Source organism: Macrotis lagotis, chromosome 3 (genome assembly GCF_037893015.1).
Source record: "Macrotis lagotis isolate mMagLag1 chromosome 3, bilby.v1.9.chrom.fasta, whole genome shotgun sequence".
In the NCBI taxonomy this organism is placed as follows: domain Eukaryota; kingdom Metazoa; phylum Chordata; class Mammalia; order Peramelemorphia; family Peramelidae; genus Macrotis; species Macrotis lagotis.
The window spans coordinates 41,303,180-41,326,911 of NC_133660.1; the positions used below are offsets into that span (position 1 = coordinate 41,303,180).

The 23,732-nt window shown below is 35.3% G+C and overlaps 1 protein-coding gene across 6 annotated transcripts in view; it reads left to right on the plus strand.

Annotated features, from left to right (window-relative positions):
- Positions 1 to 23,732, plus strand: part of BMP2K (BMP2 inducible kinase) — a 108,073-nt gene that overhangs the window by 50,287 nt on the left and 34,054 nt on the right. For all 6 annotated transcript variants that reach the window (XR_012476886.1, XM_074228560.1, XM_074228562.1 and 3 more), the window contains exons 5-9: positions 1,504 to 1,625; positions 3,258 to 3,339; positions 6,192 to 6,324; positions 18,224 to 18,327; positions 20,650 to 20,729. Coding sequence is in view for 5 of the 6 variants with exons in the window: in XM_074228560.1 (XP_074084661.1) it covers positions 1,504 to 1,625; positions 3,258 to 3,339; positions 6,192 to 6,324; positions 18,224 to 18,327; positions 20,650 to 20,729 (521 nt within the window). In the remaining variant the exon portion in view is untranslated. The remainder of the gene's footprint in view (positions 1 to 1,503; positions 1,626 to 3,257; positions 3,340 to 6,191; positions 6,325 to 18,223; positions 18,328 to 20,649; positions 20,730 to 23,732) is intronic.

Sequence of the window (23,732 nt, forward strand, 5' to 3'; positions counted from 1 at the left end):
GTGTAAATTGATAGAAATTCTTTTTTTTTTCTTAAGTATATTTTTATGAGGAAAAAATTTGTTTCTTTATGTTCTTTGACTATTTTTGATTAGAAAAATGTTAGCATTTCTATGCCATGTAAATCTAATAGATTTTCTACAAAAGTTACTACAAAGTTGAAATTTCAGATAAGAATTCATGAATAAAATTCCTGAGGAAAACATCATTTAGTTCCATATAGACCACACTTTGAAAGCCTAATGTTTATAAATTTATATAGCTATATAATTTTCTACATAAGTTTGTGCCATTAATTTTTACAGTTGATGAATTTTTTCCCTGTAGTTTGCAAAAACCTGATGATGGGTGGTGCAAAGTTATAAAAGAAGAAAATTAAATTAATTTTAAGCTGAAAGAATTATCCATGAAAATTAAGACTGCAGTGTTTTAAGAGAAAAGAGAAGACTCACATGAGTTAAATAACACACACACACACACACACACACATATATGGATTTCATATTTAATTACACATTTTGGTTGGCCTTAAGTTTGATAAATTTCTTTTAGTGGTCCTAAATTTTTATTCTAAGAATACATTAAAACTTGCCTGTGGTTAAGTGATTTTTGAGCAGTTTTTAGAAGGCATTTTGTACTTAGGGCTTTAGATGTAGTTATGGGGCAATGAAAGGAGACTTCTTCTATGTCTTTTTTGCAGATAAGCTTTCATTTCAGCACTAGCTAACCAATCATGATTTCAATTGGTTGTTAAGTGATTTTTGATCAACCTGATGCTCTTTGATTCTGCTGGAAGCCTAGAGGATATTGAAGTCTTAACTGATTTGACAGCCCAGTGCTCTGAGGAGGGTGCCTATAAGCTGCCCTCTTGAAAAGCCTTATCAGGAGCAGTTTCTACTGAGGCTTCAGTTACGGCTTAGTAAATGCTTCAAGTAGCCAGGGTCGGGGCAGAAGAATTCCATTTGAAATCTCTTCACAAATGTCCTGTTGTCTTTATGGTCTTAGTGTTGAGTAAAGAAAAATGTCTGAAGACTCGGGAAGGAAAGGTATCTAATGACTGCTGCCCTTCCTTCCTCTGCAGAGCCTTGTTATCTTGGCCATCTGTTGAGGAAATGTGGCCATTATGATGAAGTCAAAGTAAGACAGGGGAACAGAGGCATTATCATTAGTAAATCAGGAAAGAAAAGTTACTCTGACACATCTTTTCCACTGAGATTTTTGGGAGAGCATTTTTAGAGCAGGACTATCCTTAACTGTGGCATGATGACTAGCATAAAGGCCTTTTCAGCTTTATTTTGGAAAATGAAAGTTTTTCTTTATAGTCACACAGTCAATCTTAACTCAGATTTCTGAGCACTCACTATACATCTATTCTCCAGGGGCCCCATCCTCAAGAAACTGATGTCCTGAACATATTCATAAAAAAAAGTATAACGTAAGGTAAACTGAAGAGGAAGAGACACCTATGAAAACACTTTTAATAATTCAGTTTTTTTTTTCTTAAGGTAGAAAATATTTTGTTGAATGATGGTGGAAACTATGTCCTTTGTGATTTTGGCAGTGCAACTAATAAATTCCTTAATCCTCAGAAAGATGGGGTAAATGTAGTGGAAGAAGAAATTAAGAAGTAAGTCTGAGGGGGACTTATACTTTATTTTATGAGTATATAAGTAAATTTTGATTGGTTTCTAATCTTACAAGTAAAACAAGCCTGTTGAAACTAAATTTAGGAATTACATTAAATGAATTAGGATTCAACACTTGACTTGTTAACTTACATCTAAATTTAGCACAACAGGAAATATTTGGTACCATTGATTCTATTTTGAATTTAGTTTTGATTTAACATCTAATATTTATAAGCAGATTTTCTAAGTATGATTCAGGAAGAATGGTATCATTACAAACTATTAGAAAAAACTCATTACAGATAGTTTTCAGAAAATATAGAAAGAAGTTAGTAACCTTTGTTTTCTTTGATGCTTCTTGTGAGACTTTGTACATGCAAATTATTCTTTGTCCTAATAAATGTCCAGTCTTGTCCTTTTGATTTTAAATTAAGGATGGTGTTTTCATACTTTGAAGATAGTTCTTTGAGGGAAATCACGAATACTGGGCTTTTAAAATAGAATGCTATTATAATTTTACATAATTTTGGATTACACAGGACTTTGGTTAAAAATAAGAATCAATTTCTTAATCTTTTTTGTGTATCATGTATTTAACATAATTTGAAAAGTGTAAACTGTCAATAGTCATTTTTCCTCATAATATTTTCTTTATGCTTTGGAAAATATAGTTGTGTCATTATACTTTATTACTTTCAACAAAATATACATCAATATCACAAAATGAATAGAGGTTTGTTGCACTCTGAGTTATGTAATATATGACCCAATTCCCCACTCTCTGATTTGGCTACTCTTATTAGGAGGGTGTCATGCTAATAGAATATCCTAAAAAGGCATTTAAGAGTTTAATTTAGCTGTGAAACAAAACATATATATTTACTTCATCACTACTTTTGATGACACAAGAAAAATAAAACTCATTAAAATAATTTTTCACATAAAGATATTTTATTAAGATTTTAACATTTCATGGTAGCTTAGGTTTCATTTTCCTTTTTGTTTTAACTCACATTTCCTTCCAAATAGAATTAACTGAGGATGAATTTCATCAGTGTAGATAAGGATCAGATGTGCAAAAAAACAGTAGAAATGAGCTAGGTTTATATATCTTTCTGGATAACTATTTGTATATCTACACACAGATATTTAAATATAAGTTAAAGGAGAACCCCTAATATATTTAGGTACTTTATTTTTTAAGCAAGGTAATTCTCTGTAAACATATAGAAAAAATATATACTAAAAAAAACAGCACCAAATGTAACTTTAAAGTTGAGAGAATCTAGGAATGTTTTCACAAAGAAGTTAATTAAAGTTAATTATATAATTTTAAATAATGAATTTAAGGGAACCAGTTCATTACCATCATTTAAAGTACTCCTGAATAAAGGGAATCATTTCTTAGTGAGCTAGCTGAGTGAAAATCTTCTTTTAATACCTTCTGTTGATTAATCCTTGGGAGATTACTGATGTTTTTGTCAATCCTAAAATATAAGTCTTCATTGAACATAGAAGGTTTATTTTTAATAACTTATGGCATGTAGTTATTCAGTTTTATTTTTTGGGGGAAGCAATGCAGTATCTTTCTTTGTTGATGTCTGTCTTCTATTTCACTTATTTGCTGCCAGGTATACAACACTGTCATACAGAGCTCCTGAAATGATTAACCTTTATGGAGGGAAACCTATCACCACCAAGGCTGATATCTGGGTAAGGAAAAGGGAAGGACACAATTTATTTCAAGCAATTCAGATAAGAAGTAATGAGAGTTCAGTATAAAGAAAAAACACTTAAATTTATAGGGAGTAGCAAAAAGACAATATGATTTATATTCATGGAAATTAAAAAGATAAGGAAAAAGTTCTTAGTCTCAAACTTGAAATTGAGGATTTTTGCTTACAATGATTTTCTTAAAACATATATTATTTCTAAATAAGTTAATTGATTTCAAATGATTGCATTTTTTCTGACTTGTTGGTATTAGTCTGGTTTATGGGTACGATTAACTAAAATGGGTATGTTAATAAAAATATAAGATACTTTGGGGAGTAATTTTAAGTCAGTTAATGGAAATCAACATAATGTTAATTGTCTATTATCTATTTACATGTTTGTACATACTTTCTAAATTGAGACATAGATTAGTTTTTGTGTTTTAAGGCTTGCAATATGGTTTAGATTTTAGAAATAGAATCATAAATTGTTAGTTGCAAGGAATCTTTAAAGATTTTTAATTTGACTTATTTTATAGGAGAGGATTATGTTATATGAAGCTATTTGAGTTTTATTAAGTTGCCATATTCCAGATGACTAATGATTTTGTTTCCTTTGTAGCCTAGTATATTAGTAATTGATGTCTGTATTCTTCTTTGAAAAAGAGGTTTTGACTTAGTTTATACCTGGTTATTCATAGAATAAGTGGTTTTACTCCTGTCCTTGTTCAGTGGCACATAGAACCTCTGTGTGTCTTTCTTCCTCTCTTTCCTTGTTTTGTATTGGAGTCTCTGACCATGAGGCATTTTAATTGGATAGAAGTTTTATACCCGTTTTACATCCATTCTTCCTTTCCTAGCTTACCAGAAAAGCCAAATTTAGATACTTTGGTAGATTCCTTGTCTTATTGTTTGGTGTATCTTCTTGACCAGTGCAGATGGGAGTCCTCTGGGCCCTCTTCCCCTATCTAATTTTGGCCTGTGTTTTCCCATTGATCCTTCATAGAAGATGTTTAAGACTTTGTTGAGCAAAAGGTTTAATAATAGGGGAGGAAAAAAATCTGATTAACTTTTCAGAGCCCAGCTATGTGGAAAAAAAAATATTTTTATGCCTTGACTTTCAAACGTATGAGTTTTCTTTATTGCCTAGGTTTTTTTTTCCTACTTAGTCCCTATACACACTCATGGCTAAACATCCATTCTGAAATAATCAGGGCGGGCCTAAAATTTGTAGAATCTCAAATTGTTGAGACTTCTGTCAACTTTTTATGATGGCTTCACATCAAATCCATCAATTTTCATTCTGTGCTCAGTGAAAGAGCCCATTTCAAAATAATTGTATGAATGGGGATATAAACATGAATGGATATCTAAGGTGGAATTGTTCTTTTGATCAAGGAAGGTCTCTAGTGAAAGCAGCTAATGAAGCCTCACTTAGCATTTCCTTGGGCTCAGAGCTCCAACCTGCTTCACCTTGACCCTGTAGGTATCCTCAACTCTTCACATATATGTGATAAGACACACACACACACACCCCCTTAACCAGTAACTGAAGGAAAATAGACAATAAAAACAGAACAGAAACACATGTTTTTCCAGAGCCTCAGCATGATATAATGGTGATCCTTGGTTCTTTCAGGCTACTTAAGGAAACATAAGTAGTAATTGGCCCACCAAATAGGACCAATTTCAGAAGGAGCAGGTGATGACATCTGTGTTTTTTGACCAAGAACTGCTGTTTGAAGAGACTTGTCACAGTGCTAGTTTCTAATGGCCATAGCAACTCTCAGAGTAACTTGTAGAGTGCAGGAAGAGTGGCTGTGGTGGTCTGATCTGTGCCAGTGGAAGGGGAAGAATGGCTGTGGTTATGAAATTAGATTTCTTCTTGAATTATCAGTGTCATTTATTGTTACGTTGATGTTTACCAAAGAGTAGTTATTAATCACTCAAATGCGTATTCTGTTGGAAAATTTTATCATAGTGAGTTATTACTTTGTAAGTTAATGAACTGACTATACTAGATCTGTCTTCTCACAGACATAAATAAATGCTTTATCCTCCAAAATCCTGTGGGCTCCTTTTAATTCTGGGCCCTGGTTATAGCTCTTCTGTAGTGCTTGTTGGCTGTTTGTCAGGATACAGTTTTATCTTTCTTCACCCCCTGCCTCTCTCTCTCCCTTGGGATATGTATGTGTTTGGTTGTTCATCCATATGTATGCTATATAGGCAATTTTCATTCTTTCTCTACTTGTTTTTTCTTTGTGATTGTTAGGCTGATTTCTGATTGACAGCAAAAATAAACTTCCTACATGACCCAAGAGAAATTATTACAGTGACAATTTCTCATCGTATTTTTTGTGTAATGTTCTTTAATAATAGCTAGTTTCCTTTATTGCCAGCACTTGGAGCCCCCAGGAACCACTGACAGGTTTTTTTTATTGCCAGCACTTGGAGCCCCCAGGAACCACTGACAGTTTTTATATTCAAAAATATACAGAAATTTTTTTCTTTTTTTTTTTAGCAAGAGCAGTTTAGGTCGGATATATGAATTTAGACGTCAGAAAACTGAGTAGGTAGTTTCTTTGTTGAGGATTATATCTAAAACATTTGTAAAAAAGAGATTTATCCATTATTTAAAAATTGGGAGGTAGTTCTTTCTTCAGTGAGTACCAAGCGTTACCCTGATTTTAAGAAGTAGGATGCTCAAACTAGGTTCTATGAAACTGTTAGCTCTAATGCAGATTAACAAACTAAATCTGGGAAATAGATGGTTTCTCTCTTAATGAGTGACATTGGTTTATTTTATTTTTTGTCCTGTGACAAAACTTATGTTATTCTCTTTATTTACAGGCGTTGGGATGCTTACTGTATAAGCTTTGCTTCTTCACTGTTCCCTTTGGTGAGAGTCAGGTTGCTATTTGTGATGGCAGTTTTACTATCCCAGACAATTCTCGTTATTCTCATAACATACACTGCTTAATAAGTAAGTATCTGGATGAAGTCTGAAAACTGAAGGCTTTCAGAAAAACTATGTAAATGGTTTTACTTGTATGGCTGATATAGAGTGCTTTCTGTCTGGGAGTGGCAGGGAGGGAAGGAAGGGAGGAAGAAAAATGTAAAATTCAGAACTTGGCAAAAAAGAAAAAGTTTGCTGTAGTTGGAAAAATAAATTTAGAAGAAAAAGAAATGTTATGTAAAGAAACTTATCTTTAAAATATTTGCCAAATCTTCCTACCAAGAGATAATGAATCTCATTTATATTTTTTTTCCAAATATGGTTTTGCAGTTCTTATATCCTATGATTTTGTGTCACTGTAGGCAAGAATGTTATATAGTTAAGTTGCTATAGGATTGTTGTAGGGAGGGAAATATCCTATTAGTTATTGCTTAAAATGATTTATTCCTGTTGTAGAGAAAATTTTTTTAGGGGTAGCAAATTTCCCATAATAAAAAAATAGAAAATCCAAAGAAATATTTTTGGTTCCAAAATGCTTAGCTAGTATATGTGCAACTGATGCTTTTAACTAATTGAATCCAGCTGTATTAATGTTATCATTTATTTCTTGAGATTATAACTAGTTTTCAGATTGGGATTTATTCTCTCATTCATTTTAAAAATCATATAGAGACCTGAAAAGAAGATATTGTGTTTTCTATTAAGGTTCTTATCGCTAGAAAAGGGTTTAATTGGCTTCTTGCCATAACATACGAACTTTTGAAATGGATAATGTTTTAAATATTAACCCACTAATTTTGTCTCAGTATGATGATGGGTTACCTTAGAAAATTTGTTTTAGACATATGTCTATTTAATTCAAAGGCATAGTGAAAAGGGAGCTTTTTTAAAAGAAAGAGTAAGGACATTTAATAGCTTTGAACCACAGGCAAATCACTCAGCCTCTTGAGTATCAGTTATTTCACCAATAGCATGAGTTTATTTAATACTTGTACAATTTAATACTTCCCAGGATGGTTGTGAGGAAAACATATCAAAAGACCTTTAAATCCTAAATTTTTCTCATTCACTTATTATTGACATTTCTAGAAGTGTTAAATGCAAATGTTAAATTCTAGGAGTGTTAAATGGTCAATGAAACATTTGTTTAGTTATGTGAATATTTTGAACATTATTTGGGGGTTGTAGAAGTTAATACAAATAAGTCATGAATCTGGTGGCTTATATTTATTTTGACATAATTCACGTATATTGTTGCAGGGGAGTATACTGTTAATAACAGAAAAACATCTCTTGGAAAGAAACCGATTCGTTTATTTTTATATTGCTTTAAAAAATATTAATCAGATAGTTGATTGTTTGTACATCAGCTAATCAAGAACTTGTGATTTAAATGGTGTGGGAACTCAAAAGCCAAGAACTTTAGAAAAATGTCATAGTTAATTAGTACCAGAACCAGGATACAGGCAGTAGTTCTTGAGTTCAAGCCCATAGTTCTGTTAAGGTGGCTCTCTCTTTCCTACAGGAAGATACAAGATTGAACTTGAGTCATAGACCTCTGTTCAGGCTCCTCCTCCTGAGTCAAACCCTTTTAATCCCTGCTGTAGCCCCTCTCCCTAAAACAAACAAACAAAAAAAACCCTGCCATTTATTTGCTTATTTATGTTGTTGTCTAGTTATTGGATTGTTGAGAGATGAGACTGGAAGTTATCTTTCAGTGTTTTTAACTTTTCACTTGAATCCCAAGCCCTTCTGTGCTGTGTGATATCTGTGGATTTATGATAGGGATGAATGAGGATGAATTGATAGGTAACCCATAATCTAGTCTGGTTCCTGTGAGAGCAGCTCACAGGCAATGTTGACTTCAGCAGTGATGACTGGTGAATTTGTAACTTGATGAATGAGCACACTGAAAGAGTCATGATTGGTGAATCTGTATCAACCTGGAGGAGGGGAGGGCTTTAATGGAATGTCCCTTGGGTCTCTCTTTTACTCAATGTTTTTATCAATAACTTTTATAAAAAGACAGAGGAAATGCCAATCAAATTCACAGATGACCTGAAACTGAGACAGTTGTCACATCATTTGTTAGAATCAAGTCCTTAAAAGATTTGGGCAATGGTCCAAATGTAACAATATGGCATTCTGTAGACATTAATGTAAAACTCTATACTTGGACTAAAAAAAAAGTGCATGTGTAAGGGAAAGAAAGATGTGACTAGGCAACAGTGAATGAGAAAAATGATATGAATGCTCACTATGAATCAATAGGGGAGCATAGTTGTCAGAAAAGCTTCTTGGATTTTAGGGTGCATTAATAAAAACAATTATCCAGATCACTGGAAGTTTGTATTCCTAGTGTAATCTGTTCTGGTCATACCAGAGATAAAGCATATAAAAACTGTTCGGTTTTTGGTTCAGCATTTTAGGAAGAATGTTGTCATGCTGGAGTGTATCTTGGAGAGGGTGACGAGGATAGTGAGGGGAATTAAAATCATATTGTACAAAGATCAGCTCAAAGGAGGAAAATATGAAATGTGCTAGCTGGCCTTAAGGGCATGTCAGCTCTGTGTCTAAATCTAAGGATTTGGAAGGCAGGCATGTATGAACATGGAGGCAGAGTTTTCCACTTATTTATTTATTTATTTGATTTATTCTATATTATTACAATAATTTTTTTATAAGAGTAAATATCCCCCCCCCCCCCCCCCCCCCCCCCCCCGCCCCGGAGATGAGAAACCTAAAGAATAGTGAGAGAGACAAAAAAATGTACTTCAGTCTATGTTCAAATTCCAATGGCTTCTGTCTCTGGGGTGAGTTGCCTTCATCATAAGTCTACCAAAGAAGTTTTCAATATTTTTCCCACAGTTGCTATTACTAGCTGTATTTCCCTCCAGTCTATTCCTCCCCACTCTCATTTATTCTTTTCTCTCTCTCCTTTCATCCTTTCCAAAAGTGTGTTGTATCTGAGTGCCCTTTCCCACTGTCTTTTCTCTCTTCTATCACCTATTCCCCACCTTTCCTCCCCCATTTCCTCTTATCTCATTCCTTTCTTCTCATTTTTCTCTAGAGTAAGGTAGTTTTCTATACCCTATTAAGTGTGTATGTTATTTCCTCTCTGAGCCATTTCTGATGAGAATAAAGGCTCACTTATTCCCCCTCACCTTTCCCCTTTCCACTCCATTGAATAAGCTTTTCTTGACTCTTATGTGAAATATCTTAGCTCCTTCTTTCTCTTCTTTCTCTTCCTCCTAGTACTTCCCTTTATCACCCATTGACTCCATCTTTTTACTATATTATACCATCATATTTCGCTCCTTCCTGTGCCCTGTTTATATATATGTGCTCCTTCTCTTATAAATGAGAAAGTTCATATCAGTTATCAGTATCTTCTTCCCATGCAGGAATTCAAATAGTTCAATATCATTAAATTCTTCATAGTTAGTTTTTTCTCATCCACCCCCTCTATCATTCACCAGAGTCCTTTACTTGAAGATCAAACTTTCTGTTCAGCTCTGGTCATTTCCTCAGGAAAGTTTGAAAGTCCCCAATTTCATTGAATATCCATCTTTTCCCCCGAAAGAGTATGTTTAATTTTGCTAGGTAGTTAATTGTTTTTAATTTTTTTTTTTTAATTTATTTTTATTAAAGATATTATTTGAGTTTTTACAATTTTCCCCCATCTTGCTTCCCTCCCCCACCCCCACCCCCACCCCACAGATAGCACTCTGTCAGTCTTTACTTTGTTTCCATGTTGTACCTTGATCCAAATTGGGTGTGATGAGAGAGAAATCATATCCTTAAAGAGAACAGAATTCTCAGAGGTAACAAGATCAGACAATAAGGTATCTGTTTTTTATTTCTAAATTAAAGGGAATAGTCCTTGTACTTTGTTAAACTCCACAGCTCCTTATCTGGATACAGATGGTACTCTCCTTTGCAGACAGCCCAAAATTGTTCCCAATTGTTGCACTGATGGAATGAGCAAGTCCTTCAAGGTTGAACATCACTCCCATGTTGCTGTTAGGGTGTACAGTGTTTTTCTGGTTCTGCTCATCTCACTCAACATCAGTTCATTCAAATCCCTCCAGGTTTCCCTGAAATCCCGTCCCTCCTGGTTTCTAATAGAACAATAGTGTTACATGATATACATATACCACAGTTTGCTAAGCCATTCCCCAATTGAAGGACATTTACTGGATTTCCAATTCTTTGCCACCACAAACAGGGCTGCTATAAATATTTTTGTACAAGTAATGTTTTTACCCTTTTCCCTCATCTCTTCAGGGTATAGACCCAATAGTGGTATTGCTGGGTCAAAGGGTATGCACATTTTTGTTGCCCTTTGGGCATACTTCCAAATAGCTCTCCAGAAGGGTTGGATGAGTTCACAGCTCCACCAACAGTGTAATAGTGTCCCAGATTTCCCACATCCCTTCCAACAATGATCATTATCCTTCCTGGTCATACTGGCCAATCTGAGAGGTGTGAGGTGGTACCTCAGAGAAGCTTTAATTTGCATTTCTCTAATAATTAATGATTTAGAGCATTTTTTTCATATGGCTATGGATTGCTTTGATCTCCTCATCTGTAAATTGCCTTTGCATATCCTTTGACCATTTGTCAATTGGGGAATGGCTTTTTGTTTTAAAAATATGACTCAGTTCTCTGTATATTTTAGAAATATGTCCTTTGTCAGAATCATTAGTTGTAAAGATTGTTTCCCAGTTTACTACATTTACATTGGTTTTATCTGTGTAAAAGCTTTTTAATTTAATGTAATTGAAATCATCTAATTGGTTTTTGGTGATATTCTCCAACTTTTCCTTAGTCATAAACTGTTCCCCTTTCCATAGATCTGACAGGTAGACTAGTCCTTGATCTTCTAATTTGATTATACTATTGTTTTTTATGTCTGTGTCCTGTAACCATTTGGATCTTATCTTGGTAAAGGGTGTGAGGTGTTGCTCTAATCTAAGTTTCTTCCATACTAACTTCCAATTATCCCAGCAGTTTTTATCAAAGAGGGAGTTTTTATCCCAATGGCCAGACTCTTTGGGTTTATCAAACAGCAGATTACTATAATCCTCTCCTGCTTTTACATCTAGTCTATTCCACTGGTCCACCACTCTGTTTCTTAGCCAATACCAAACAGTTTTGAAGACTGATGCTTTATAATATAATTTTAGATCGGGTAGTGCTAAGCCACCTTCGTTTGTACTTTTTTTCATTAAGCTCCTGGCAATCTTGACTTTTTATTTCTCCATATGAATTTACTTACAACTTTTTCTAACTCACTAAAGTAATTTTTTGGAATTTTGATTGGTAGGGCACTAAACAGATAGTTTAGTTTTGGTAGAATTGTCATTTTTATTATATTAGCTCTACCTATCCACGAGCAGTTGATATTTGCCCAGTTATTTAAATCTGATTTAATTTGTGTGAGAAGTGTTTTATAATTGAATTGTTTTCAAAAAGATTCTGAGTCTGTCTTGGCAAAGACTCCCAAATATTTTACACTGTCTGAGGTTACTTTGAATGAGATTTCTCTTACTAGCTCTTCCTGCTGTTTCTTGCTAGACATATATAGAAAAGTTGAGGATTTATGAGGGTTTATTTTATAACCTGCAACTTTGCTAAAATTGCTAATTGTTCCCAGTAGTTTTTTAGATGATTTCTTGGGATTCTCTAGGTAGACCATCATGTCATCTGCAAAGAGTGAGAGTTTTGTCTCTTCCTTTCCAATTCTAATTCCTTCAATTTCTTTTTCTTCTCTAATTGGTGACGCTAACATTTCTAATACAATATTGAATAGTAGTGGTGATAATGGGCACCCTTGTTTCACACCTGATCTCATTGGGAATGCCTCTAGCCTCTCCCCATTGAATATAATGCTTGTTGATGGTTTCAGATAGATACTGCTAATTATTTTAAGGAACAGTCCATTTATTCCTACACTCTCTAGTTAATAGGAATGGGTGCTGTATTTTGTCAAAAGCTTTTTCAGCATCTATTGATATGATCATATGATTTCTGATAGGTTTGTTGTTGATATAATTGAGTATACTATCAGTTTTCCTAATATTGAACCAACCCTGTATTCCTGGAATAAATCCTACTTCATCATAATGTATTATCCTAGTGATGACTTGTAGTTGTTTTGCTAAGATTTTATTTAGGATTTTTGCATCTATATTCATCAGAGAAATGGGTCTATAATTTTCTTTCTCTGTTTTAACTCTTCCTGGTTTAGGTAACAGTACCAGATTGGTTTCATAGAAAGAGTTAGGCAGAGTTCCATCTTTCCCTATTTTTCCAAAGAGTTTATATAGGATTGGAACCAATTGTTCCTTAAATGTTTGGTAGAATTCACTTGTGAATACATCAGGCCCTGGAGATTTTTTTTTTTAGGGAATTCAATAATGGCTTGTTGAATTTCTTTTTCTGAGATAGGGCTGTTTAGGTATTTAATCTCTTCTTCATTTCACCTGGGCAACTTATATTTCTGTACATATTCATCCTTTTCACTTAGATTATCAAATTTATTGGCATAGAGTTGGGCAAACTAATTTTTAATTATTACTTTAATTTACTCCTCATTGGTGGTGAGTTCACCTTTTTCATTTATAATACTAGCAATTTGGTTTTCTTGTTTCTTTTTTTTTAATCAAATTGACCAGAGGTTTATCAGTTTTATTGGTTTTTTCATAATACCAAATTTTGGTTTTATTTATTCATTAGTTTTTTGCTTTCAATTTTATTAATTTCTCCTTTAATTTTTAAAATTTCTAATTTGGTATTTGATTGGAGATTTTTTTAGTTGCATGTTTAGTTCATTGATTTCCTCTTTCTTCAATTTATTCATATAAGCATTTAGAGCTATAATATATCCCCTGAGAGTTGCTTTGAATGAATCCCATAGGTTTTGGTATGTTGTTTCATTATTATTATCTAGGATAAAATGGTTAATTCTTTCTATAATTTGTTTTTTGGTCCACTCATTTTTTAAAATGAGGTTATTCAGTTTCCAATTTGTTCTGGGTCTATATCTCCTTGGCCCAGGGTCTATATCTCCTTGGCCCAGTATTGCATATGACTTTTATTGCATTGTGATCTGAGAAAGCTGTATTCACTATTTCTGCCTTTCTGCAGTTGATCATTAGGTTTTTATGTCCTAGTCCATGGTCAATTTTTGTATAAGTTCCATGTACTGCAGAGAAAAAGGTATATTCCTTTCTATCCTCATTCAGTTTCCTCCATAAGTCTACCATATCTAATTTTTCTAACAATCTGTTTACCTCCCTAATTTCTTTCTTATTTGTTTTATGGTTCGATTTATCTAGATCTGATAGTGGGAGGTTGAGGTCTCCTACTAGTAGAGTTTTGCTGTCTATATCTTCCTGTAGTTTTTTCAGCTTCTCCTCTAAGAATTTGGGTGCTGTCCTCCTGGGTGCATATATATTCAATATTGAAATGACTTTATTGTCTATGGTACCTTTTAGGAGGATAAAGTTTCCTTCCTTATCTCTTTTAACGGTATCTATTTTTGCTGCTGCTTTGTTTGAGATAAGGATTGCTACCCCTGCTTTTTTTACTTCAGCTGAAGCAAAATATATTTTGCTCCAACCTTTTACCTTTACTGTATATGTATCTCTCTGATTCAAATGAGTTTCTTGTAAGCAGCATATTGTAGGATTCTGTTTTTTAATCCACTCTGCTATTTACTTATGTTTTAAGTGAGAGTTCATCCCATTCACATTCAAGGTTATGATTACTAATTCTTTATTGCCCTCTGTGCTATCTTCCTCTGTATTTCCCCCCTTTCCCCCCTTTTATCCATATTCCCCAGTATTTTGTTTCTGAATACCACCCCCTTCAGTGTGTTTGCCCTCCTATATCACACCCTCCCCTTTCTTTCCCCTTTCCCTTTTTGCCCTTTTCCCTTCCATTTTTCCCTTTTCCCTTCCCTTTTTCCCTTTTCCCTTCCCTTCTCTTCCTTTTGTTATTTCCCCTTATTTCCCCCACTCCCCTTCCCTTTCTCTGTCCCCCTTTCCCCTTTTACTTCTTGCAATGTTAGATGTTTTATAAGTTAACTGAGTATATGTAGGTTGACTTTAAGCCAAGTCTGATGAGAAGAAGATTCAGGTGTTTCTCCTCTACTCCTTTCTTCCCCTCTATTACCATAAGTTTTTTGTACCTCTTAGTGTAATGAGATTTGTCCCATTCAATCCCCTCCCTCCTCCAGTCTCTTTCCTGTCCCCCTTTTTAGGGAGGTAGTGTATTTTTTTAGATCATTCTATCTAAGTCATAGAAAATTCTGAGTGTCTGTCCCTTCTACTTCAGTATATTCTATTGAATAGAGCCAAATTCCTGAGAGTTATTAGAGTCTTTCTCCCAAGTGGGGTTAAAGCCAGTTAACATCCCATTAGATTGCAGTCTCATGGATAGGTCATGGATGTCCATCATTTCTGGCTAGGTATATTCTCTCTGTTAGAGTTACATTTCTCAGGATTTATGAGAGTCTCTTTCTTTTTTTTTTAACCCCCCCCCTCCCCATTCTGGGATACATCCAGTTTCAACTTACTGGATTGCATTTTTTCCCCTTTTACCGCCCCCCTTTTTTACCTTTTCATGTGTCTCCTGAACCTCCTGTTTGATGTTCAAATTTTCTGTTTAGCTCTGGTCTTTTCATCAGAAATTTTTGGAATTCTTCCATTTCATTAAATGTCCATCTTTTTCCCTGGAAGAGAAGGCTCAGCTTCGCAGGAAAGTAGATTCTTGGCTGCATTCCAGGCTCCTGTGCTCTTCGAAATATGTCATTCCAGGCCCTTGAATCCCTTAAAGTTGATGCAGCCAGGTCCCGCATGATCCTTACTGTGGCTCCTTGATATTTAAATTGTTCCTTTCTGGCTGCTTGCAGGATTTTCTCTTTTATCTGATAGTTCTGCAGTTTGGCCACAACATTCCTTGGTGTTTTCATTTTAGGATCTTTTTCTGGTGGGGATCGATGTACTCTTTCAATAACTACTTTGCCCTCTTGATTCCATGATATCAGGGCAGTTTTCCATCACTAGATCCTGTAATATTAAGTCCTGGCTTTTTTTTCTCTTCAATGTTTTCAGGAAGCCCTATAATTTTCAGGTTGCCCCTTCTCAATCTATTCTTGAGGTCATTGGTTTTGTTGATGAGGTATTTTACATTTGCTTCTATTTTTTCTATTTTTTGATTTTATTTAACTGACTCTTGCTGTCTCATGGAGTCATTAGTTCCTGTAGACTCCATTCTTTTTTTGGGGGGAGTTTTCTTCATTAACCTTTTGCAACTCCTTTTCCAATTGGTCAATTCTACTTTTGAAAGAGCTTTCCATTTGACCAATTGTGGTTTTGAGAGAATTAATTTTTTTGCATTTGTTCATTTGAGGATCTGAGAGATTTATTCTCCTTTTGTGTTTGTCCAATTGTACTTCCTAAGGTTTTGTTTTCTTGTTGCAAGGTATTAATTGTCTGTCCCAAATTTTTAAGCACCTTCCTTATTTCTTCAAGGAAGTCTTTCTGTGCTGGAGACCAGATTGTATTCTCCTCAGATGTTCCAGGTCTCTCTGGGTTGGGGTCTTTCCCTTCCAGGAATTTTTCTATGGATCCACCTTTCTGCTGACCCTTCTTCATTATGCTAAGACCTTGAGTTGGGTGGGGCTGGTTCCCCTGGGCTTGGGATCTCTAAAGGCTCTACTGATTGCAGTTTCTCTGGCTGGCCAGTAGGAGGTGCTGGTTGCCCTCTCTGGGGTGTCTGTGACCTTGGTTGTGATGCCTTCTCCCTTTGTTTGAGCGAAGGAATTGGAGCTATTGAATTCTTTTGCCTTCACTCAATGGTGGGCTTTACCCTGGCCTGAGGTCATTCCTCAGCTGGGCTGGTTCTTTTGCTCACACACCTGGGCCTGAGGCAGAATTAGTTTGCATTTGTTTGGGAGGAGGCCTCAGTGCAATGGAGGTGTGGACTCACAGTTTCTCGGAGCCCAGGGATGGTGTCCGCAGCTCTCCTGCACCAGACCTCTTCCCGCAGCCCCTTCCCCAAGCTCCAGGGGGACAGCACCAACACCAGCGCCTCTGCTTCCCCGCGGACCCAAGCCCCTTTTGTCCAGCCCCACCACTGATCCAGCAGGTCGGGCTCTCTGGCCCTCATCCAGTTCAGTTGTTAATCTGGCTGATCCGGGTCTGATCCTCCCTCAGAGCCCAGACTCACCCGCCAGTACTCAGCCAAGGCTCCTGCGCGAGACAAATCCTGAGGTAGATGTTCCTTCTCCTGGCTTTTCTTTCTGGGTTTTGTGGGTCGGATTTAAGAGGTTTGTTTCATGTGATAGATGGGGAAGAGATCAGGAGACTTTAGAACTGTGCCTGTCTTCTCTCTGCCATCTTGGCCCAGACTCGGTAGTTAATTCTTGATTGTAAACCAAGATCTTTTGCCTTCTGGAATATTGTATTCCACTCCCTATAAGTTCTTAATGTAGATGCTGCCAGATCCTGTGTAATCCTGACAATGGAGCCACAGTAGTTGAATTGTTTGTTTCTGGCAACGTTTAGTATTTTCTCTTTAACTTGGGAGTTTGGGAATTTAGCTATAACATTCCTGGAAGTTTTTCTTTTGGCTTCTCTTTCAGGAGGTGTCTGGTGAATTCCCTCAATTCCTATTTTGCCCTCTGCTTCTAGGATCTCAGGGCAATTTTGCTGTATTATTTCTTGAAAAATGAAGTCTAGGTTGTTTTCCTGGTCATGACTTTCAGGTAGCCCAGTAATTTTAAAATCATTTCTTCTGGATCTGTTTTCGAAGTTGGTTGTTTTTCCAATGAGATAGTTCACATTTTCTTCTAGTTTTTGGCTCTTTTAGAAAAGAGTCTGGCTGGGCTCAGAGGTTATGTTAGAAATTCAACAAATATTAATTAGGTACCTGCTCTATACAAGATATAGCTTCTAAGGATACAAAACCAACAAAATAATAAATTTAGTTAAAACTTAAGATGTTTATTAAATGAAATATTAAAAGAAATGATTTTGAAATACAATTTAACTGTGAAGGAGAGAGAGACTTTGAATGACAGTGGTGGGAGGGGATGAGGATTTAAGGGAAAACTGAATCTAGTAGAGGGTTAGGCAGATAGATTGGGTAGAAAGTCCAGAGCTCTATCTTCCTCTTAAAGCTGTCTCAAAGTAAAATAGGCTCAGGAGGTAAGGAGTTCTCTTTTGAGCATTTTTTCTCCAACTTTGTTCTTTTACTTTGACATTTTTCCTGCCAAGACTTGTAGACCCCTTCTGTTTGCTGTTGGCAATTTCTGATCATTGAAACTACTTGTTAGTTAGCCCTTCATGTCCTTGCAATTTTGTTATCTTCCTTTTTTATTCCTTATTTCTACTTTGCTTACCTTAAGCTTTTTGACTTGACCTTTTATGAGGTTTCCCAGCCAGTGGAAGGAGTACTCTTCCTCTGAGGAACTCATGGGTTTGGGGGTCTTTGTTGTTTTTTGTTAGTCATTATTCTGCAGAATTTCTTCCTTTCATACTTTCCTTCTTCATCTTTATGCTCAAGAATCATACAAGACTGGGTAATCAAGTGATCTGTTAAACTTTCATGAACATTGCTTCATTGATTCATTATCAGATTTTTCATTCATTCTCCTGCTTTTGTGGGCAAATGAATTGTTTAAAATACTCTTAGTGATGTTCATGTATATAAAAACAAAGCTGTATTTCTACTTCTAAAAAAATGACAAGATACAGACAATGAGTTGTATTTTCATGCATGTCTTTAAACTCATTATGTATTTATATATTTAACAAAAAGGAAAGAGGTTTTTAAATTTTCTGTTAAAAGTATTTGAAAAGTCATTGATCCCTTCTGCTTCTGGTATAATATACTCTTCAATTGACTTTTACAGGGTATATGCTTGAACCAGATCAAGACCATAGGCCTGATATTTTCCAAGTGTCCTATTTTGCTTTTAAATTTGCCAAAAAGGATTGTCCAGTTTCTAACATTAATGTAAGTAGTTTATAAAAGTTTTAATCTTATTCTATAGCAATCTTTATTTTCAGAGTTCTTACTTGTTAAATGTTGTCAAAGTGTGATTGTTGTTACTCCGGTTGTTCAACTAGCAAAATACTTAAGGACTTATTAGATGCCCAACACTGTGTTTTAAGTTCTGGGAATTTAGAGACAGAACACACCCCGTCCTGACCTTGCTGGAGCTCCCATGCTGATGGAGTGGTGACATGTAAAGAACTCCAGGGGCCTATTTTAGAGAGAGAGCAGATGAAAGGAAACCTCTGAAGAGAAAGCCCTGGCAGCTAGGGACACTGAGGAAAACCTCTTGTTCAAGGACCAGACAGTTCTGGGGGCCTGTCAGGGACAGTCGGGGCAAAGGCCTGCACATAGTGGTATTGGTGTTGGTCCTTACGTTTGTGTTATGGGGGTCATTGAGTCATAAGGGGGTGGTCATGGTCACACCTCTTTGAAGCATTGGATCTTGTGCCTCAGTTCTCATTTTCCCTTGAAGTAAACTGAGAACTCGAGGCTGTGACTTGCACAGGATCGTGTCAGTTACAAGTAACGGGCAGGATTTAAATGTATGATGTCTATTCTTTTGAATGAATGTTGAAAGAATTTGTATCATTAACCTCATTGGACTTAAATAGGTAAAATTTTTAGAGGTTTTTAAAAGAGGAGTTTTAGGATCACTCTTTCCAGAATTGGCTTTCAATCTATATTTATCATCATTTTCCTTGTATTGGTTTCAGGCATCTTGTATTCTTTATAAAAACATTTAATTATAACTTCGTGAAAATGACACATAAGCTTCATTGTAAGGTATACTTTGAATTCCCTGCATATGTTCTCATTGATGCCCTTTGGTTATACTTGATATTTGTTAATGCTTTTGATGGTCTTTTATATGGGTGATACTTTCCTCACCTGGTAGATGTCTCTTATGATTTCAGTCTGTGTTGTAAAAGGTTTTTTTTTTTTTTTGCTTCCCAGGCCAAGAAACTGTTTTATCCAAAATGAACCACCATGTCTTTATGGCATGACTTATTTCCTCAGATTGCACTGTTAGTCTTAAATTCTAGGCTCATAGGTTCATCACCAGAAGCACTTTAGAGGCATTCTGGTCCTCTCTTCCAACTGTTCTCTTATGGAAGAGGATTTGATACTAAGGATTTGATCCCTGCCCCTATGTCACCTAGTAGAAGAGGGGAGGAGGAAGTTAAGCCTAGGTCTTTAGTTTCCAATGCCTCATATAGGAGCCCTCTCATGCAGAATGCCTTTGGGTACTTCCTTGGCTGCTGACCTGGAGAGGGGCTTTACCTCTGTTGGCCTCATTTTTTTACCATTGTAAAATGGGGATAATGACAGTACTGGCACAGACCTAGAGCCTAGCATGTACTGTGAAAATGCATCTTGCCCTCTGCCTGCAGATTCATCACTGTTTCTGAGATAGGACTTTAGTCTTTCTTCTTTAGCTGTAGGATCTTGTGCAGGTCCATTTCGTTTCCTCAGATGTTAAGATAGTTCCTGCCTTCCAGACTTGTTCTGAGGATCAAAGAAGATAATGTATGTAAAGCATTACTGGAGTCTTTGTTCCTGTTGTTATTGATAAGCTTTACTTGTGACACTAAAGCACTCATAGAGGGGAGGGCTTGGATTTGTCTCTTTCATGCCTCACTTCTGGGTACCTGTGTCCCTGCTTTACTTGTTGACCATCAGGGAGATCTTGGATTCACTTACCTTGGATCCTGGATATTAGCCTGTTTGGAGGAATAGAAGGGAATGGTGAATGTCTGGTCTTATTTTTTTCTAATTCTATATATAGAATGTAAATTGGTTCTTCTGTGATAGAGAATTATGGTTACCAAATTAGGAATATGAAGAGTAGGCATTGCCTTTTCAGATCTTGATGTAGTCATTTATTATCTTTTTTCTGTCTTATTGTAGAAGTGGGCATAATGTTGTTTTTCACCTATTTTCAGAGCATGCTCCTCTTCTTGAAGTTCTTTGGGATTAGAGTACAAAAGAAGTAATTGTATTTTGGGGGGCAGGGAGGTGGGGTAAGGGAAAGGGCTGAATTACTATAGGCTTGACCCAAGCTTAGATGTTTAAGTAATTTGCAAGTATCCAAAGTGCAAATGATAGGACTCTCATGGATATGGGCCTTAAAAAATTAAAATGTTGCGTAATATTTTCTTTAATATAATAAGTTACATAATAAAATATATATATATATATACATATATATGTATATATATATAAGCTTTATGTAATTAAAAATGAAGATCAAACTGAAATGCTTCTTTTCTTTCCTTCAAGAATTCTTCTCTTCCTTCATCTCTTCCTGAACCTTTGACTGCTAGTGAGGCAGCTGCTAGGAAAAACCAAATAAAAGCCAGGTAAGCAAAGCTCTTTATCACCTTCCTCCTAATGGCTCCAATATGCTTTTATTTAGGTGTCATTTCTCTTAAAATATTTTGTTCTTTAGAGACAAGGGGTAGATCTTTTAGTCAGCAAGACAAAATACACAAATTCCATGTTTGACATTAATCTCTTTGGAAATTATCAATTAATGAAATAAAGAAGTCCTTGTTTGTTAATAATTGTACAATGAACCCTTTAAAAGGTCTGCTGATACTTAAATCACATGGGAGAGTCAGCTTGGCACTTAGATTGTTTCTTTGTCATTTTTTTTAAAGCGCATAACTAGTAAACACATTTGTAGCTTTTTTTTTTTTAAGATTTTTTAAATGACATTAATCTTTTCTTTCCTTTTTTTTTTGCAAGGCAGTGGGGTTAATGACTTGCCCATGGCCACAGCTAGGCAATTATTTAAGTGTCTGAAACTGGATTTGAACTCAGGTTCTCCTGACTCCAGGGCCTGTACTCTATCCACTTCATCATCTAGCTGCTCCAAGACATTAATCTTGTATATAGATACTGAAACTATACTGAACCACTAAAATAGTCGTCCTTTTAGGACAAAAATATAAAGTCATGTCTTGACCTGTTAGCTTTCTCAGAATAATGTTTTAAAATGCATAGGATTAGAAAGAAAACCATTTGTGTTAAACTAATGACCAAAATATAAAAAAATAAAAAAAACTCAACCCCCCCCCCAAAACAAGTTCCTGGACCCAAGATTAAGAATCCTAGATCAAAATTATATGGTAGACATATTAATAGAGACAGTGTGAAAAAGTATATTGAGTGCTTCAATTTGGGAATACCTGAATTTGAAATTCATTTTTAACACCACTGATGTTATCTAAACTGAGGCACAGCTGCTTTCTCTGTTAAATGTGGAAATATGGGGTAACTGGGAAAATTTATAAAAGAACAAACACTGACACATTTTACTATTTCTTAAGGATGTTTAACAAATATAAAAGTTGTCAGGAGTAGATTGGAATGGGTCAACTATAACAACTAATTGATTTCCTTATTGCTCAGAGAAATATGGAACCAAGGACAACACTGGTTTTAAATATAAACTCACCCCCCCACCCAAGAAAATAATAGCTTGCAGAATGTAGAATTTTAAGGTTGTCATGGTGCTTTATATACATTATATAAGTATATAATATATACTTAGTAGGTTCCCCCCAAAACACTGTGAAGTAAGTACTATTGTTTTCTGCATAGAATAGTTGAGGTATATGAGGATGAGAAGAGTGAAGTGACTTACCTGTGGTTTGTCATGCAGTCCGTATTTATTATGGGCTAAGCTCTGGATCCAAAGAAAAGACTTGAACCGAGAAGACAGCAGAGAACAGAAAGTGTGGAGGCTCGTGGGTGTTTTGTCTCTTATACAATAAGTTCATCCTTGCATTGCTCCTCTAGTCAGACTAATCTGAACGATACCTCCTCCATTCAGATAAATCTTGCTTAAAATTATGCAATAATCATGTTACATGACTGCTCTAAAACTTCTAGAACCAATAGGATACACAAACTCCTCAAACTCTTTCCCCAGACTTTGGCACAATTTGGCTGCAGTTTGGGAGATTTGTATTCAAATTCAACTCTTCACTGAGTAGCTGGGAGTTCTGGCATAATCCTTAATTTCGCTGAACCTCCTTTACTTTTTTGATAATTCCTGCCCTAGGTATGTCAGGGTTATTCTGAGAATAAAGCAAATACAAAGTATTTGAAATACTCTCAAGAATGTAAAATAATTTAAAAAATTTAAGTATTTAAATTTCAGCTATTCTTTTTCAGATTACTCTTCCTCTACATAAAAATCTGCTCTGGCCTGATTGGTCTACTTATTAAACCTGTTTGATAACTCTTCCTTCTCTCCTTTTTTCTTTCCCCTGTTATAGTCTTGTTTTCTTTCTATCAGTTATATCAGTCCTTTAAAGCACATCTCAAATCTGCCTCCTCCATAAAGATTTTCCTGACAAAGCCAGATTAAGAACTATTTTTGATCTCTTAACTTTCTGGCATATACTGTCTATATATCTTTTTTTAACCACCTTTTTTTTTTTTTTGTATAGTTTGTAATTTATTGTGGTATATTTCTATGCTCTTTGTACCATTGAGTTTGTAAACTCGTGAACCATTGGAGTTGATTGTGCACCTAGCAATAGTCCTGTAGAATTGTGTAAATATTGATTATTGATAATTAACTGAGTGAAAAATATGCTTAATTTTATATGTGAAAAGATTGGGTTTCAATAATTTTGAAAATAAATCATATAAAGCTGGCATTACATAAGATTTGTTTTGGCTGGGCAAAAAAATTTGTTTATAGCTAGGAAATTCATCTGTAACTAGGTTTCTGTGATTGTCTTTGAGTTCTTTTTATCTTATGCAAAAGAACATTGTAGTAGAGCTCCCTCTTGTGATGTATATAGATATTAAGGAAGAATCCAGAGACTGTCAGCTATTTCCTAGCTATTTCTGAAAAGTACCCTGTAATTGGAACTTAGGAAATCAAATATTTTCAGTGCTGTTAAAGAATTCTGTTCTTAAAAAGGAATCTTTTGGTGAACCCTTTATAAACATTAGTATAACCCCCCCCTCCCTTTTAATGCATGCTATCTGTAAATCAGGGTTTGTTTAAAGCAAGGCATGCATGCTTGCTGTAGATAGCTTTGATTTTTTTTAAAAAAGGAACTATTAAAATGATTATATGTAAAATATATATAATATACATATGTACATACATCATATGTATACACACACATATCCTTCACTGCATTTTATTTCAATATTTTAGGAATCTGAAAATAGCCAAGAATGAAGGTTAGTGATATGAAGTCATCAGAAGTAACATTGGTAATTTAGGTTCTGATTGGAGATGGCTCTGGGGTTCAGTCTGAGGTGGAACTGGCCTCTTTGGTTCAGTTGTCCCATAACTGGGGCTGTCCTTTATTTAATATTCTTCTTACTTGGAG